This window comes from Magallana gigas, chromosome 3 (assembly GCF_963853765.1).
Source record: "Magallana gigas chromosome 3, xbMagGiga1.1, whole genome shotgun sequence".
Taxonomy (NCBI): Eukaryota; Metazoa; Mollusca; class Bivalvia; order Ostreida; family Ostreidae; genus Magallana; species Magallana gigas.
In genome coordinates, this window is record NC_088855.1 from 19681664 (window position 1) to 19697348 (window position 15685).

The 15685-nt window shown below is 33.4% G+C and overlaps 2 protein-coding genes across 2 annotated transcripts; one reads left to right on the forward strand and one right to left on the reverse strand.

Annotated features, from left to right (window-relative positions):
• Positions 1-6363: 6363 nt before the first annotated feature.
• Positions 6364-8862, reverse strand: LOC117692563 (uncharacterized). Its single transcript, XM_066077753.1, has 11 exons — positions 8731-8862; positions 8548-8628; positions 8358-8426; positions 8198-8230; positions 8020-8085; positions 7771-7915; positions 7562-7689; positions 7341-7433; positions 7095-7202; positions 6690-6788; positions 6364-6574 (listed from the first exon to the last, which is right to left on the reverse strand). Exons 1-11 carry the CDS (start codon positions 8842-8844, stop codon positions 6509-6511), a joined length of 1002 nt encoding a protein of 333 aa, XP_065933825.1. The 5' UTR covers positions 8845-8862; the 3' UTR covers positions 6364-6508.
• A 439-nt stretch (positions 8863-9301) lies between these two features.
• On the forward strand, positions 9302-15131 carry LOC105347212 (protein mono-ADP-ribosyltransferase PARP15). The gene is made up of 11 exons (XM_011456183.4): positions 9302-9393; positions 10425-10519; positions 10657-10884; positions 11108-11329; positions 11592-11637; positions 11844-11926; positions 12069-12305; positions 12694-12921; positions 13189-13332; positions 13581-14094; positions 14294-15131. The coding sequence occupies exons 1-11, from the start codon at positions 9330-9332 to the stop codon at positions 14560-14562; spliced, it is 2130 nt and encodes a 709-aa protein (XP_011454485.2). The 5' UTR covers positions 9302-9329; the 3' UTR covers positions 14563-15131.
• Positions 15132-15685: the final 554 nt, after the last annotated feature.

The window sequence follows — 15685 nt, forward strand, 5'->3', positions numbered from 1 at the left end:
AGCGACCTAGAAAAAATCACGGACTGCACGAAATAATCATGACGATGTCAGACTCAAAGTCTCACAGGAGACGATTTGGCTGTTTCTTTTAGCTCACGTACTTACGTACATTGACAGTAATTTAGTGAATTATACTTACTTTTCATAATCAATTTATTAATTAGCTAAGAGAAAGATGTTAATATAAACAATAAAATGCGGGTTATGTAAATTTTTTCTGCATTGATCGCTACCTTCATATCCCGAATGAATCACCAAAGAAAGCATTTTATTGTTTAAATAAGTCATTATAAGGAATAATTCTTTGAATATTATGAGGTGATTAAATAAGGCCGGATGTGATCAAATCTATCGTAACAGTGACGTCGGAAGCAAATTGAAGGTGGAGGGGGGAGGGGGCTTGACTTATCAAAAAACTTGACAAGCTTATTAAAAAACTTGACAAGCTAAAAAATAGTTTTTGTTATGGTTAGTCAAACTTTGCAAGGGGAGGGGGGGGGGGGGCTTACCGACGCATATTGGATCTGATCACCCCAATCCATATATTTTAAGTCTATCGAAGCTGACAGGACCGAAATCTGTAAGATCCAGTTCTAACCAGTTTACCGATCGATCGATACCTGCAACCTACAAAATCACGGACTGCACGAAGTGACGTCAGACTCAATTTCCCATGCATGAAGGCATCGTGATTTATCATATCTACAGGTGCGTAGCATCGGGGGGGGGGGGGGGTCGCACTTTTTCCCGTAAAAACATTTTTTTTAAATTGAATTCAGATGGAGTTGGTCCCCTATTTTTTGGGGAGCAATTGAAAAATAGAATTAAGTGAATTTAAAATTTAATGTTATTAATATTGAAATTGACTTCAATAATTTATTACTTAAAATATATAGGTTGTAAATAAATATACTAGTAAACAATACAATGCTTTCTCTGTTGATTCGTTTATTTATTGATAGATGTTGAATAATTTTTTGGCACGTAGTCATCGGTTTTGAAAGTTTGGATGGGTGGGTGACAAAACTTCCCCTTAATCTTTATATGTAAATAAACGGAAACCAAAACCATACTATGTCAATTATCAAAATCCTAATATAAGATTGAAAAGGGTCAGTTCGTTCAAAATTCTTCTTCCTTTATATATATAAAAACCAAGAAAATCAACGATCGCCCTTGCCCCTCCCTATCCCAACCTGATGCTACGTATCTGATTATAACTACTATAATAATAGCAAAGCAACTTACTTGAATATCCGAGAGCTGCATTGATGTTGAATTCCCTCAGCGGACCATGTCCGGCCACTTCCTAGCTTCGTTCCGTCATTGCTGTTTTCAAAACATGCGGGGATTGCTTCAACATGTAATCTAAAAGGAAACTAATGTGAAAAAAAGAATTTTCACAGAGAGCATTTATAGTCATGCGTGGATCTAGAGCAGGGTGTTAGGGGGATTCGAATCCCCCCCCCCCCCCCCCGATATAAAGTGATCAGCTCATGAGCCATTGTAAATTTAGCAAATAAATTTAGATGCATTACTTCCAAATCTGTTTCATAAATCAAAGATAAAAGCTTAAGGCTGTTGTTGGACTGGTTTAAAAAAAAATAAATCAAATCATCAAACGACCTAACAATATAAATATTTGAATTTCTACGTACCTTTTGAAACCAACAAAATACAGATTTCCAGGCGGGAACCTGTTCTTGTAGAACATGCAAAGTTTATTAACGTCCGCTGCCCTCGAAGACTGCTCAAAACAATGCGTGGTCTTTGCTCTTGGTCACGTGGGCTATGAGATCGACCAGGCAGTGAGCGATCATCATATGAACACAATTGTTGGGCAATCAACCATTAACCATTGAGTCATTGGATTTCGGAAAGCGCATTTATTACAGTTTTTAATTTAAAATCATTCTTGAACAAGTTGGAACCGATCTCCCAAATGGGGTATAATAACCTTTGTGGGATATCCGAAATGCGATAAAGTATCTATAGTGCAAAAATATATATCTTTTTTATTTTGCAAAAAATAAGTAAAATCAAGGTGTAATAAGGTAATTGGGCATTTCCATGATGTGACGAACTATTTATCGAAATAAACAATAAAATCCAGTGTAATTTTATAAATAGTTTCTTTCCCCAAATCGACATATAACAGCGTAGGCACTGGGTGAGCGGATTCACTAGAAATCTGTATTGAATTCGAACCCCGCTTAGGGTTTCAACATTTTTAACTTTCCAAAATTTTTAAAACGTATTTTTTGGTTAAACATTGTAAAATTTGAAAATTCTACACCGGTGAAAGTATTTTGATTATAATGTACTTTAATCCATATTAATTATATCCCATTTGAGAGATTGGTTCGACCTCGTCGTGCCGTATACGCTGTGAGAATGCTTGAATTAATTTCATCTCCTTAATAACTGATGTACATGTAATCAGTTACGGCATCTTTTTCAACATATTTTTGATTCAGACATTATTCCGTCGGTGTGGTGGAAAGCGATAATTTGTCCGATCCTTAAGGATCCTACATCAGATAAACGTCTCCCTATGAATTACCGTGGAGTGGCCTCTTGTCCTGAAAAGAAATGTAAACATTAAACAAAAGAATCGTGTGTTATTTAGAGTCGAACGACGTATTACCAGACGAACAGAACGGTTTCAGAAAAGATAGTTTATGCGAGGATCACTTATTTACTTTGAATAGCTTAATACATAACAATTCAAACCTTTATGTCGCATTTATTGATCTACAAAAATGTTTCGACTTTGTCGATAGGGATATGATGTTATATAAATTGTTAATCAATAACATAGATGGTAAAGTGTATAATTCTATAAAAAATATTTATCAGAGCTCAGAATCATGTATACGAATTAATGGTGTACTCACAAATTGGTTTGATTGTAAAACTGGTGTAAAACAAGGTGATAATTTATCTCCAACCTTATTTTCAATTTTCATCAATGACCTTGCTCAGGAAATTAATAATCTAGATGTAGGAATAGATCTTGTAAATCGTAAATTATCCATGTTATTATACGCAGACGATATTGCTTTGATAGCCAAATCTACAGAAGATTTACAATGTATGTAAAATAAATTACATGAGTGGTGTAGACGTTGGAGAGTACTTATAAACACCAACAAGTCAAAATGTATGCATTTTAGAAAAGGTAGGGCAAGAGCGACGAATTTTTGTCCCCCGCCGCAACGCGGTGCGGGGACATAGAAATGCCGGGCGTCCGTCCGTGCGTCCATGCGTCCGTGTGTCCGTGCGTCCGTGTGTCCGTCCGTCACACTTTTTTGTAAGCGCTTTCATGCCTACAAATTTTGACCGATTTTCATTAAATTTATACCAAATGTTTATACCACTAATACTTTGGTCAAGTTCGAAAATCAGCATTGGTCGATACTTTTTGTTGGAGTTATAGGACTTTGATCACAATAATGACTCTGTTTTATCCAAAAATTGACCTTGTAAGCACTCTCATACCTACAAATTTTGACGGATTTTCATTAAATTTATACCAAATGTTTATACTACTATTACCTTGGTCAAGTTCGAAAATCAGCATTGGTCGATACTTTTTGTTGGAGTTATGGGACTTTGACCACAATAACGACTCCGTTTTATAAAAAAATTGACCTTGTAAGCGCTCTCATACCTACTAATTTTGACGGATTTTCATTAAATTTATAACAAATGTTTATACTACTATTACCTTGGTCAAGTTCGAAAATCAGCATTGGTTGATACTTTTTGTTGGAGTTATGGAACTTTGTGACGGATTTATCACACTTTTTTGTAAGCGCTCTCATGCCTACAAATTTTGACGGATTTTCATTAAATTTATACCAAATGTTTATACCACTATTATCTTGGTCAAGTTCGAAAATTAGCATTGGTCGATACTTTTTGTTGGAGTTATGGGACTTTGTGACCTTGTAAGCGCTCTCATGCCTACAAATTTTGACGGATATTTATTAAATTTATACCAAATGTTTATACCGCTAATACTTTGGTCAAGTTCTTTTAGATTGTAGTATTTTGGATATATTTGCGACAGGAAAAATAGAAAAAAAAAATGGGTGGTGGGGGTAAAATAATGTTCCTCCCAACCTCCCCACACATTTAATTCTGGAACAGCCCTGAATGTTTGAAAATATTCCAATATACAGTATACTAGTATACTGCTTGACCGGCGGGGGACCCTGGAATTCTATTCTTGTGTATTTACTATTGGGTCTAATAAACTAGAAACAGTTGATAATTATAAGTATCTGGAAATAACATTTACTTACTCAGGAAATTTTATAGAAAATGGAGAAAGGCTAGCTAAAGCAGGGGGACGTGCTCTTGGGAAGATTATTTCCTCAATACATAATAATAAAGACTTTAGGTTTAACTCATACGAGAAATTATTTTACTCTTGTGTCATTCCAGTTTTGGACTATTCATCCAGTGTCTGGGGGTTCAAAAAATTTCAATCGATAGATAATATTCAAAATAGAGCTATTCGTTATTTTCTTGGAGTTCATCGTTTTGCGCCAACTTTGTCAATTTATGGAGACACTGGATGGGTACCTAGTCAATATAGACGTTGGATTAATATAATTAGATATTGGAATAGAGTTTTATCCTTTGACAATGAACGGATCACAAGAAATGTATTTGAAATTGATTACAACAGATGTAGGAATAATTGGTGTAGTGATTTAAAAGAAATTTTTCACTGTTTAGATTTAGATTACTACTTTGACTCTCTAATCTGTCCCAAGATATTTATGCAGCACATTTGGACGATTTTTATTAAAAATACACATACCTGTGAAAGAAGTGCAGTTGAAATAGTTGAAAGGGATATTTTCCAAGATAATTTCATTTACACATTATCATCTTTCACTCGGAAAAATTCACAGGAACGAAAACAGATTCCTTATGGAGATTTATAATGGGGAATGTTTACATCTTTTCTCCATTCGGAATACACGCAATTTTTCAACGTTATCATCCGGGCTTGCTGCAATACAAAATCTCCGTAGACATCACATTTTTTAGCATTGTATTGAAACCGGATAAGCTAACAGGGGCGTTTCGACTGAGAAATCTTGGAAATTTTTCATACTTTTGAATGAACATCGTTTGAATCCTGAGGTATTTATAAATATCAAGCAATTAAGCCAAATGTGAATCCAAAATATCTTGGGACAGAGTATAGAATGATAGTAGATACAAATATAGTTCAATCAAAAATACACTTCTTCTATTCAAACTTCTGGAACAGTGAGATTAGCGATATTCCAAAACTACGTACTTACGTACTTTTTAAAACAGTTTTTGGTAGAGAAAATTATGTAGTTATAGATATACCTAAACATTTGCGTTCAATTCTGGCTCAGTTTAGATGTGGGATTTTACCATTGAGAATTGAGACGGTAGATTCCACGGGGAACCTGTTGAAGAGCGAATTTGTACTTTTTGTTGTAAAAATAGTATAGAAAACGAAATTCACTTTTTATTACATTGTCCTTTATATAACGACTATAGAAGAATCCTTTTCGAAAATACTGGGTTTAATCAATTAATAGATTTGTCAGATACAGATGCACTAATTGTTCTTTTTTCAAATTATCCTCGGCAGGTTGCCAAATACTTATATCATTCTTTTATACGTAGACAATCTTTATTGTTCAGAAAATAAACATACACTGTATTATATAAACTATGCAAACTCAAGGTTCTGAAGAAATTTTTATACTCATACATGTATATTTTCATTCATATCTTTGTTTACCGCTTGATGCTGTGTTATTTTCTTTTCTTTTTTCATGTATTATGTGTTCAAAGTGGCATATAGGCCCGACGGGCCGGGTGTTTAATCTATACTGACTGTTGGTAATGTTAAACTTGGAAATGTATACACATGTCACTATAAATAAATAAATTACTTACTTACTTACTTACTGTAATATATGAAAGGAAATATCAACTGACAGCTGGTTTTTATTTTAGATTAATATTTTCAAAACAATTTCACAACTCAATCGAAGAACCGCATGACATGAGCTAAATGTTTAAAGATTTTTTTTTCTGTACAATCCTATGTTGAACACGCTCCCCTTCTATCGGTCGAGAAGAACTAAGAATTTTATGAACTCAATGAAAAACATCAGTTTAAAATTATGCGTGATCTTGAAATTAATCTTTACAAAACAAAATACTCTCTTTGTTTAAAAAAGAAATTTGCTTAAAAAATGAAAATAAAAAGATTTTTCAATGCATCAATCGAATTTTAGAGCTTGATATTATTTTTCTACAACACGAAAAATACAACAAAAAAGATAATAACATGAAAATAGACATTTTATTGATAATTTAAAATTAGCAATAACTTATGAATTCATTCAAATAAAAGTAAAAAGCATGAAGTACAATGATATTAATCGACTAAGATGGTTCTTCCAATAAAGGATGCTGAATTTCGGTTGAATATCTGAATTTATCGAAATCCGAGGAATCTTAGAAACCGGCGGCCAAGAGAGGGCTTCTTCTCTTTGGAGGGAATCTGAAAATGCAAAGAAAGAAAATGGACACACACACCCACATATAATCAAATTTAGTTTAAGACAAAAATGACCGTTCTAAATTTTAATAATTAAATGATGGATGAAGTTACATACCACACAATCTACAAAATGATCCGCCACCGATTCCTCAGAGGTACTAGTACTACATGTAGTGTTCGGCGGATCCACATCTCCCAGTGGTGTCTCTATTATCTGCTAACAGCGTAACGTCAAAAGTCAGAACTTGTTAAATGCAGTGATCAATATACAATCTAAATTTGAATTTAAAAAATGATTCTTCGAAATCATTAGATAATTAGAACAAATTAATCCTATCGTAAACATTTCATAGATGGTTGTTTTGAATTTTGGTTTTTTTATATAACACGAGAAATTAGACCTGTTAGTCTGTTAAATTTGGATAAGCTTGATAGGAAGATTGATAAACAAACAAAAATAATATTTTTTTTTATATTCAAAATCTCGCTGACAGATCTTTCACATAAACACTATACATACCTGTGGCAGATTTCGAAAGCCATCAATCTTGAAAAAGAGGAATTTTCTGGGGATGAAACAATTGTCTTCTTCATCTTCAAATCCAAAGCCTTTTAGACACACGATTTTCTAAAAAATAATCAAAAGATCTTTAATACTTATCCGAATACAAGTATGTTCTTAAGTTCTCTCATATTCATTCAGAAAATACTAATTTTCCCCTTCCATCGGTTTTGAATTTTGATACGAAATATTAAGTACATGTACCTTAAGCTCAGCATGAATATCCATCATTTGCTCTGCTTTTATTTTTGCACACTTTTCCACCATCAGTTTTCTTTTCTCCGAGTCGAATGAGGTCTGGAGGAATAAAAATCGAAAATTCTCACTTATCCGAATACATGTATGTTCTTTTGATCTTTGATACTTCAGAAAATATTATAACCCCCCTTCCCCTCTTTCCAATTTTGATACGAAATATACAGTACCTTTAGTTCAGCATGAACAGCAGCCGTCATTTGTTTTGCTTTCATCATCTCACATTTTTCCATCATCAGTTTTCTTTTCTCCGAGTCGAATGACGCCTGAAAGATAATGACACGAATTTTCAATGATGCTTATTAATTTGTGGCAAGGGGAATTATCTCCTACGCTAAACTTTTTTAAAAATGAAATTTCAAAAACTGCATTTGTAAACAATTATAAACCCACAATGATCTAATTCTTACCAGTAGCTGTTGGTGTACTGCTTTCATGGCTTTTCTTCTGTCTTCCATTTCTATCTCATTAATCTCGTCTTTTTTCGGGGGCTCCGAATCTTCATGATCTTGACTATGAGGAGCCTATCAACAACACCAAAGGTATTACGAAGGAAATTTTAACGCATAGGGAAAAAAAAAAGAATTACCGGTGTGTAGGTTTCCTTTTTATTTATACAGAAATATACCTTCAAAGCTGCAGCCTCCTCCAGCACTCTTTTACGAGCCTTTACCACGATTTCTCCGACATATATCTAAAAAGAAAATCAACTAATGACTACTGTGTATTTCTTATTTCTCATCGGAGTGAAAACTACAAAAAAGGGAAGGGGTGTAATTCAACCAAAATTATTTTGGTAACCTTACCTTTATTTCTTCAATGTTAACTTTTGTCTTAGCCTGTAAAATGAAGATAAGGCATTTCATTAGCGTTAGATATTTTATGCAAAGTTTTTAAAAATAAATTGTTCTAGTCTATAATCATATTTACTAATATTTTATTTTCTAGAATGGCATAAAATATTACCTCTTCACTTGCTTTTTTTCCATGAAGGCTTTCAAAGTATTCGTGTGTTGCCCAGCTGGGTAGAAAATCCTGCGAAAGAAAAACTCTTTAGATCTATCATAGTGCAAGAAAGCTGGTTGTGTGCCGAAAAAGAAAGGGATTACTGTGATAGGATAGTGAATATTGAGTAAGAAAATTTTTCAATACTTACGTGAACATCCGCATTTTGTGTATTTATTTTCTTGAGATTCCCGATGGTCTTTGCAATCTTTTTGTGACGGACGTGTTCCCTCTGAAAGTATTTCATTCATGTCCATTAGATACGTGTATATAAAGACTAACAAGTATAGGAAGTTAATAAAACAAAAAAAATTATTTTGTTTACGATACTTGCCATTTTCACTTGATCATCTGATGTTGGATCAAAGTAAAGTGGATTCAAATCTTTGAATTCTCTCTGCATCTTCATTGCATACATGTCTTCGCTCTGCGATTTGTTTGGTAACATAGGAAAATGATCTATGACGCGTTATGAAAACGTCATAAACGTGATGACGTCACAATACATCTCTCTCTCTCTCTCTCTCTCTCTCTCTCTCTCTCTCTCTCTCTCTCTCTCTCTCTCTCTCTCTCTCTCTCTCTCTCTCTCTCTCTCTCTCTCTGATATATAACGTTAATTTTGATAAAAATATATATAAGCATCTAGAAACAACACGTTTGTCTTTTTTTATGCGCCAACCGGCTTCCGTATAATTATGCAAAGCCTTTAGAGACATAATGCAGATCTGTACAAAAGTACTAAATCTTATTATCACAATGCATAAATATTTATCGATAATCACCATGCTTAACTTGGCGTATGATACATGTATATATCTTTTTTATGTAATCCTACATGTATATATGCATCACACGTATACATGTTCTGTCTCTAGTTTCAATTTCATATCTATTTTTAGAAAAGACAATTTTTAAGTCTACTTCCTAGTTACTATGTCTAGTGAAAAATTATCGTTATTAGATTCTATTGAACCAACTGATTCACGCACGCAAGAAGGTATGTTTCTTCGTATGTTTGCCAAATTAATTGGATTTTTTTTTGGTAAAAAATATTTATCATATTAAATGAAAATATCAAAATCGAAAGTGTAAATTTTACGAAGATACTTGCTGTATACCTGCTGTTATTCAATATAGTTTGCTTATGTATGTACACTCAATGTAGACTAAATGTACTTTTAACACTCGATGTCTTGCAAAATAGATGAAAACGCCAAATATACGATATTCCTTGAGAGAGTAAAATTTTAGTAACGAGCTTTACAAAATATGCATGTACACATACTCGATATGTCTACATAATTATTCATACTTATTTTCAACAAAGATAATCATTTGAAAATGAGGGTATTATTTTTTGCCTCTGAAAAAAAAAACTAATGGTAGGTGTACAATGATATGTAGGTAATTACACATCCACTTACAAAGAGATTCACAATTTATGAGACATGCTTAAATGTCTATAGATAAGCGACATGGACGTCGGCTTAAGGTTCAGTGAGGTATATATATACATACAGTGTACAACTACTTTGAAAATCGATCGCTTTAAAAAAGTACACATTCGGAGTTTTGAAGCAACTGAGATCTTTAAAGAATTGTATACATTAATTCATGACTTGAAAACTATGTATCGCGTTTCAAAATGGGTAGATATGCATTTAGATAAATACATGTATTTTTGTTGTTTATACATCAAAAGTCTCAGGGTTATTTTTTTTCTAAACTGTTAAACAGTATGTTTATATTACTCCGAAACATTTTATTAATTAACTAAGTACTTGTATGAACAATTCAATGGTTTTGATTTGTAAACTTTTCTTAAATCGATAAAGCGGTTTTTGTTGTTGTTAATAATGAATGACAGGTATCACATTTCACTTTTGATACTTAGTTAATATATACAGTAGTAGAATATACATTTTTACATATCTTTACCTTGTGAAATAATGGTGTTTTTTTCCCCGAGATATTCAGTGTAAAGACGAAGTTTATGGGTTGCTGTGTTATGTTACTTCTTTTTTGTAGATAAAAAGGAAACCGAGTTGACTGATTTTGGTTATTCGCGAAAATACAAAAACGTCAGGATCTCGGTTAAAGAAGGAGCCTTAGAAAAAGAGCAGGTGAGTAGAAAAATTTACATTTACTCTGTTATATCAAAAAAATAATACCATTTAATGTATATGTCTTTGGAAAAATTTCTTTTTAAAAAATAGCACTACCTTGATCAGCTTTTGAATAATGTAATTATTTGTGCAAGGTTGACGTCATTGTAAACAGTACGTCAGATAAATTGGAGTTACGGCATGGACGGGGGTCTAAAGCTTTGTTGGATGCCGCGGGGGCGGGGCTACAGACTGAGTGTAAACAAAAGTACCCCATGGGGATTCAAAAGGGAGATGTAGCAGTAACTGGAGCGGGGAATCTCAGATGTAAATTCATCTTCCATGGGTCCCTCAAAAGATACGGATCTCAAGACGCAGAAAAGGTGGACTATCTTAAAATCTATACAATGTTTTGCAATTAGGTTAGCATGCTTCATAATATCACAAAATATTAATCTTTAATAATTTTTAGCTATTTCTAATCGTGTAAGTTTATGGACATGAACTTTTAACTGTTTTCTCCTATTTAGTTTGACTTGTGTTTTAAACAACATGTAAAAAGTTCAATTTTGACATTACAAATGATCACCGCAATTCTGTTCACAGATACATATGGCATTCATATCGAAATGCCTGAAAGGGCTAGACAGAAAGAAGCTCTCGTCAATAGCTTTCCCTGGTCTAACTACCGGGCTTCACAAGTTTCCAAAGAAGGTGGCTGCAAAAAACACATGTTGTGCTCTGGCACAATACATCGACGCCAACCCCAATACCAGGGTAAAGGAAGTACGCTTTGTTATACACGCCGAAGACAAAGAGACTTATGAGGTAAGTATCAATGACTCAAAGAAATGAAATGAAAAGCACATCTAACTGTCACTTCAAGGTCGTTTCACATGATAATCACAAATCGAATGTAAATGTAATTTTTTTTTAGTCTTTCAAAAAATTAAATTATATCCTTCCTGTCACGCAAATAATTAGTAACAGTTTCACGTGCGGCAACAACTACACGTAATAAAGTTTTTGTATAAATATATCGTAATGTTTCGCATAATATTAATTGTAACTGTGTGCTTTTCTTTCATAGGCCTTTTGTGATGCCATCAAAGTGTGGGATCTAAACCCTAATCTAGGTAATAAAAAAAGAGAAATCGAAAATTGACGAAAATGTTCGTATAGTCACAACTATATTATAATATACAGCTTTATTGCATATAATATTTTCGTCAAACCTATAATGCCTCAATTAGTAATATATTAGGGATATGTACAGAAATACTCTATTAAAAGCTGAACTCAAATAAATCAAATCATCAATAATGATGTTTTTCTTCTTTAGGTATCGAGAGAAAAGAAATATGTCGGTTCAAAATGAATCAAATATCTGTCACAATAAAAGTCGATAAGATTGAAGAAGAACGGGTAAGTTACAATGTTTGATCATTTATGAAGTGGTATATAATTCTCTTCCAAAGATTGTAATCCGAAAAACAAATTGAAGTCGGATATCTGGATGTCAAGTTTTTGGACACACATCAATCAATTTTTTTTCTCTTTTAAACAGGTTGACATGATTGTCAATAGTGTGAACAAAAGCTTAGATTTGGACAAAGGATCTCTATGCAAAGCAATAATAACGGCTGCTGGTTCAAAAGTTGCAGAAGAATGTCGACGAGATCATCCGTCAGGTGTCTCTGAGGGAAACGTTGTCGTCACTTCCGCCGGAAATTTAAAGTGCGAGAAACTTTGTCACGCATGCGTTCCCCCACATGAACAGAAGAGTAACGATGTATCTGTAAAGGTGAAAAGCTTATTGTTATATAATATAATGATAAGCTAAAACAATGTTGACAAATTTTTGGATATAATTTAATCTGAGTTATAGCACTCAAAATCAGATATATCTATTTTCAGATTAGTAAATACCTTTATCATAAGAATTTTTGAGGATTTTTTAAACATAAGGATTTGTTCAAGTTTTTGATTGTTTAAATTCGCATGACATAACTTGATAAGATGTGTATATATTTAATTTACACATATCTTACAATTTTTTTCTTTAATGAAAATCATATAATTATCAGTCATTTGTTCAGACCTTTGCGTCTTACTCAATTTTGTTTCTTAATATATAATTACTGAATGAGAAATTTTGTAAATGAAAAAGAAAAGTCAAAATATTTTTATAGGTTTTACAAAAAATTGTCATCAAATGCTTGAAAAAGGCCGACAAGAAGCAGTTGACTTCTGTCGCTCTCCCGGCTCTCGGGACCCGCTACAATAATTATCCACCCCGGGTCAGCGCCGCTGGGGTGCTGAAAGGAATCGACCAGTTCTCTAAGTCCCACACCCGCTCCTCCGTGAAAATAGTTGTTATTGTGCTCTATGGTGGCAACCAACACGAAGAAATATTAAAGGTAAGTATGCAGGTGTGAATGATGGTGTGAGGGAACATCGATGTGAGCCTCAAAGTTTCGATTGTTAATGTAATCATTAAGTACATAAACAATGATCCAATCGGATTTAAATCAGATCACATGTAGCAACAAATTGGTGTAACAACAATACATGTAATTGCTTTATTAGACTTACGAGAAGTTTCCAATTATACAAACAAAAATGATTATTTTGCCTAAGAACAATATTTAATTGAATGTTGAGGAAGAAGACGGATGTGTTTGTAGGCATTTGTTGACGAGGCTGCCCCATACCAAGGGGCGTGTTCAGGACCCGAGAGAGGGACCCAGGAATTCTGTCGCCAACAGTACCAGATAGAGCTTCATCCTCCTGAATACTGGACCGAGTATACTTCAGATAAATCTGTGAAGGTATTGAACATTTGTTTTCTAAAAAATGTTAAATGGTTTCTTGAATGTATTCGTAAACATTGGCAAAGAAGTGTTCGAAGTCACAAGTTGTTAATATTTCTGATCAATACTCTGCAATTTTTTTTAAGTTATGACCTAACTAAACTGTAAATCTAACAACACTGAACAGCAATTCATATCTGATACGAACTATGTATGCATTGAAAGAAGAGCAATTAATGATATCATTTAGTTCTTTTTACCTGCAGTCTTGGAAAGCGGATTGTGATGATGATTCTTTTAAACTGTTGGATGTGGATTCCACGACATACAAAGCTGTGGAGAAACTTGTCCAATCTACATGGCAGCCCAAAAAATTAGGTCACGGTCGCGATGCTAAAGGGTTGTCTGACTTAAATTACACAAGTATTAAAGTTTTGAAAGTACAGAGACTGGAAAATATTGACCTTTATGAAAACTACTGCCATTTTTGTTCGAGTTTGTTTAATAAAGCTGGAGTCATAGGAGTGTTCGATAAATTGTCCTCAATTTCGCAAGGTTCTAAAGACATCTTCACAACAGATTGTCTAGAGGAGGACTCTGTCCTTAAAAAAGAACTGTATCCAGAAATAAACGAACACTTCCTGTTCCACGGAACAAAACCTGAGACTTACAAAAAGATTCTCTCACAGGGATTAGATTTCCGAATGGCTAAGGAATATGGTATGTTCGGCCAGGGAGTTTACCTTGCTGAGAGTTCCACAAAAGCTGACCAATACACAGGTAAGGCAACACAGAGAATCAGTTGTTCCAGAGTCTTCATGATTTATCATTATGATGATGCCTCGTAAATACCTTTGATTGTATTGTATCAGACTACGTTTTGCCTAATGCTTTTACTCACTTCTTGAGAGAGTATCATTAGTTTGAACATTTGTTTGCAAAGATGTTTGGCTTTTGACTTATGCTCTTTCATATCCAGATCCGAGAACAACAAGAAATAAAGGTGAGAAGAGAATGTTCTTGGCCAGGACATGCCTAGGAAAGATTCATCTTGCAAAAGAAAAGAAAGAAAAACTTCAGAGGCCGCCGTGCTTTCAGACTGGGTGTGAATCGGACTCCTGTGAACATTCGGAGCGCCAGCGCTGTGACAGCGTGGTCGGAGACGGCAGCTGGATCTTCCGAGAGTTTGTCACGTATCATCACTACCAGACCTACCCGGAATATCTCATCACCTATGACAGAGTATAATTACATGACAAACAGCACAATTTGAATATTGTGTTTTTAAGTTACTAGCTCAAATCAGGGACGTATATACGAACGTTAGTATATACGTCTCTTATATACGTCCCTGATCAAATCTATTGATTCATTTATATCGTACTTAACAATTGCATATTATAACTGTCTTTAAGATACTTTCTCTGGTAAGTGTATTTAGAGAGAATATCATTCAGAAGCGTTTGAAAACTTGCATATTCTTAAGATAAGTGTAGGTGGATACAAGTTATCTATTTGTTGGGCATTAAAAGATAGAAATTGAATAGAATAATCATTATGGTAAATTGTTTACTTATTAATTGTTTTTGGTTACAGTCAAATATATACCACTTTAGTGTTTGTTTTTATGGAATATATTAAGAAACTTAATGTATGTGAAAGGGTTTCTGAAATCAAAGAGATTGTTACAGTGTAGAGATGAAGGAAAGGTTCTTTAACGTGACTTTCCTTCAATGTGCAAACACTAATTCCAGAATTCTTACTCAAGTGTGTTCTTGCCTATTTATTACGTCTTATACATACATGATTTCATACTTGTTTAAGAATAAAAACACTGAAAAATGCAACTTTTACGGTCTGATATTTGTTTATTTTAAATTAATCTTCTGCTTTTCTGTTATCATATTCTGTTACATATTCTGTTATCAAGAACTGTAATAGCACTGTATCATCGTGTATTACAACTTGGATTACAAATGTAATTAACATGCTATAATAAGAAATGCAATATTATTATCTTTTTGATGAAGTTTGGTTTTATATGAGCACTTTATTTGTTTTCAAATTGAGAATAAAACGTCAATTTGTTAGCATTATAGGATAACACTTTTCAGGGCAGTATCTTGACCAGTGGTGGTGTCAATGTATTTTCAATATCAATTATTTATGTGAGCCAAATTGCCAAAAATAAGTCAACAATAGGTCTTAATAACTAAAATAACAAAAAATTGTAAAGGAATGTAAGATTTAAAAAAAAATTATTTTGATTAAGAAAATAATAGTCAATACTTTTAACTTCAAAAGGGATTTTTTTTTTTAAAATAATAAAGAAAATAGATTCTACTGTTAAAAATTATGTTGTCTTTGATGT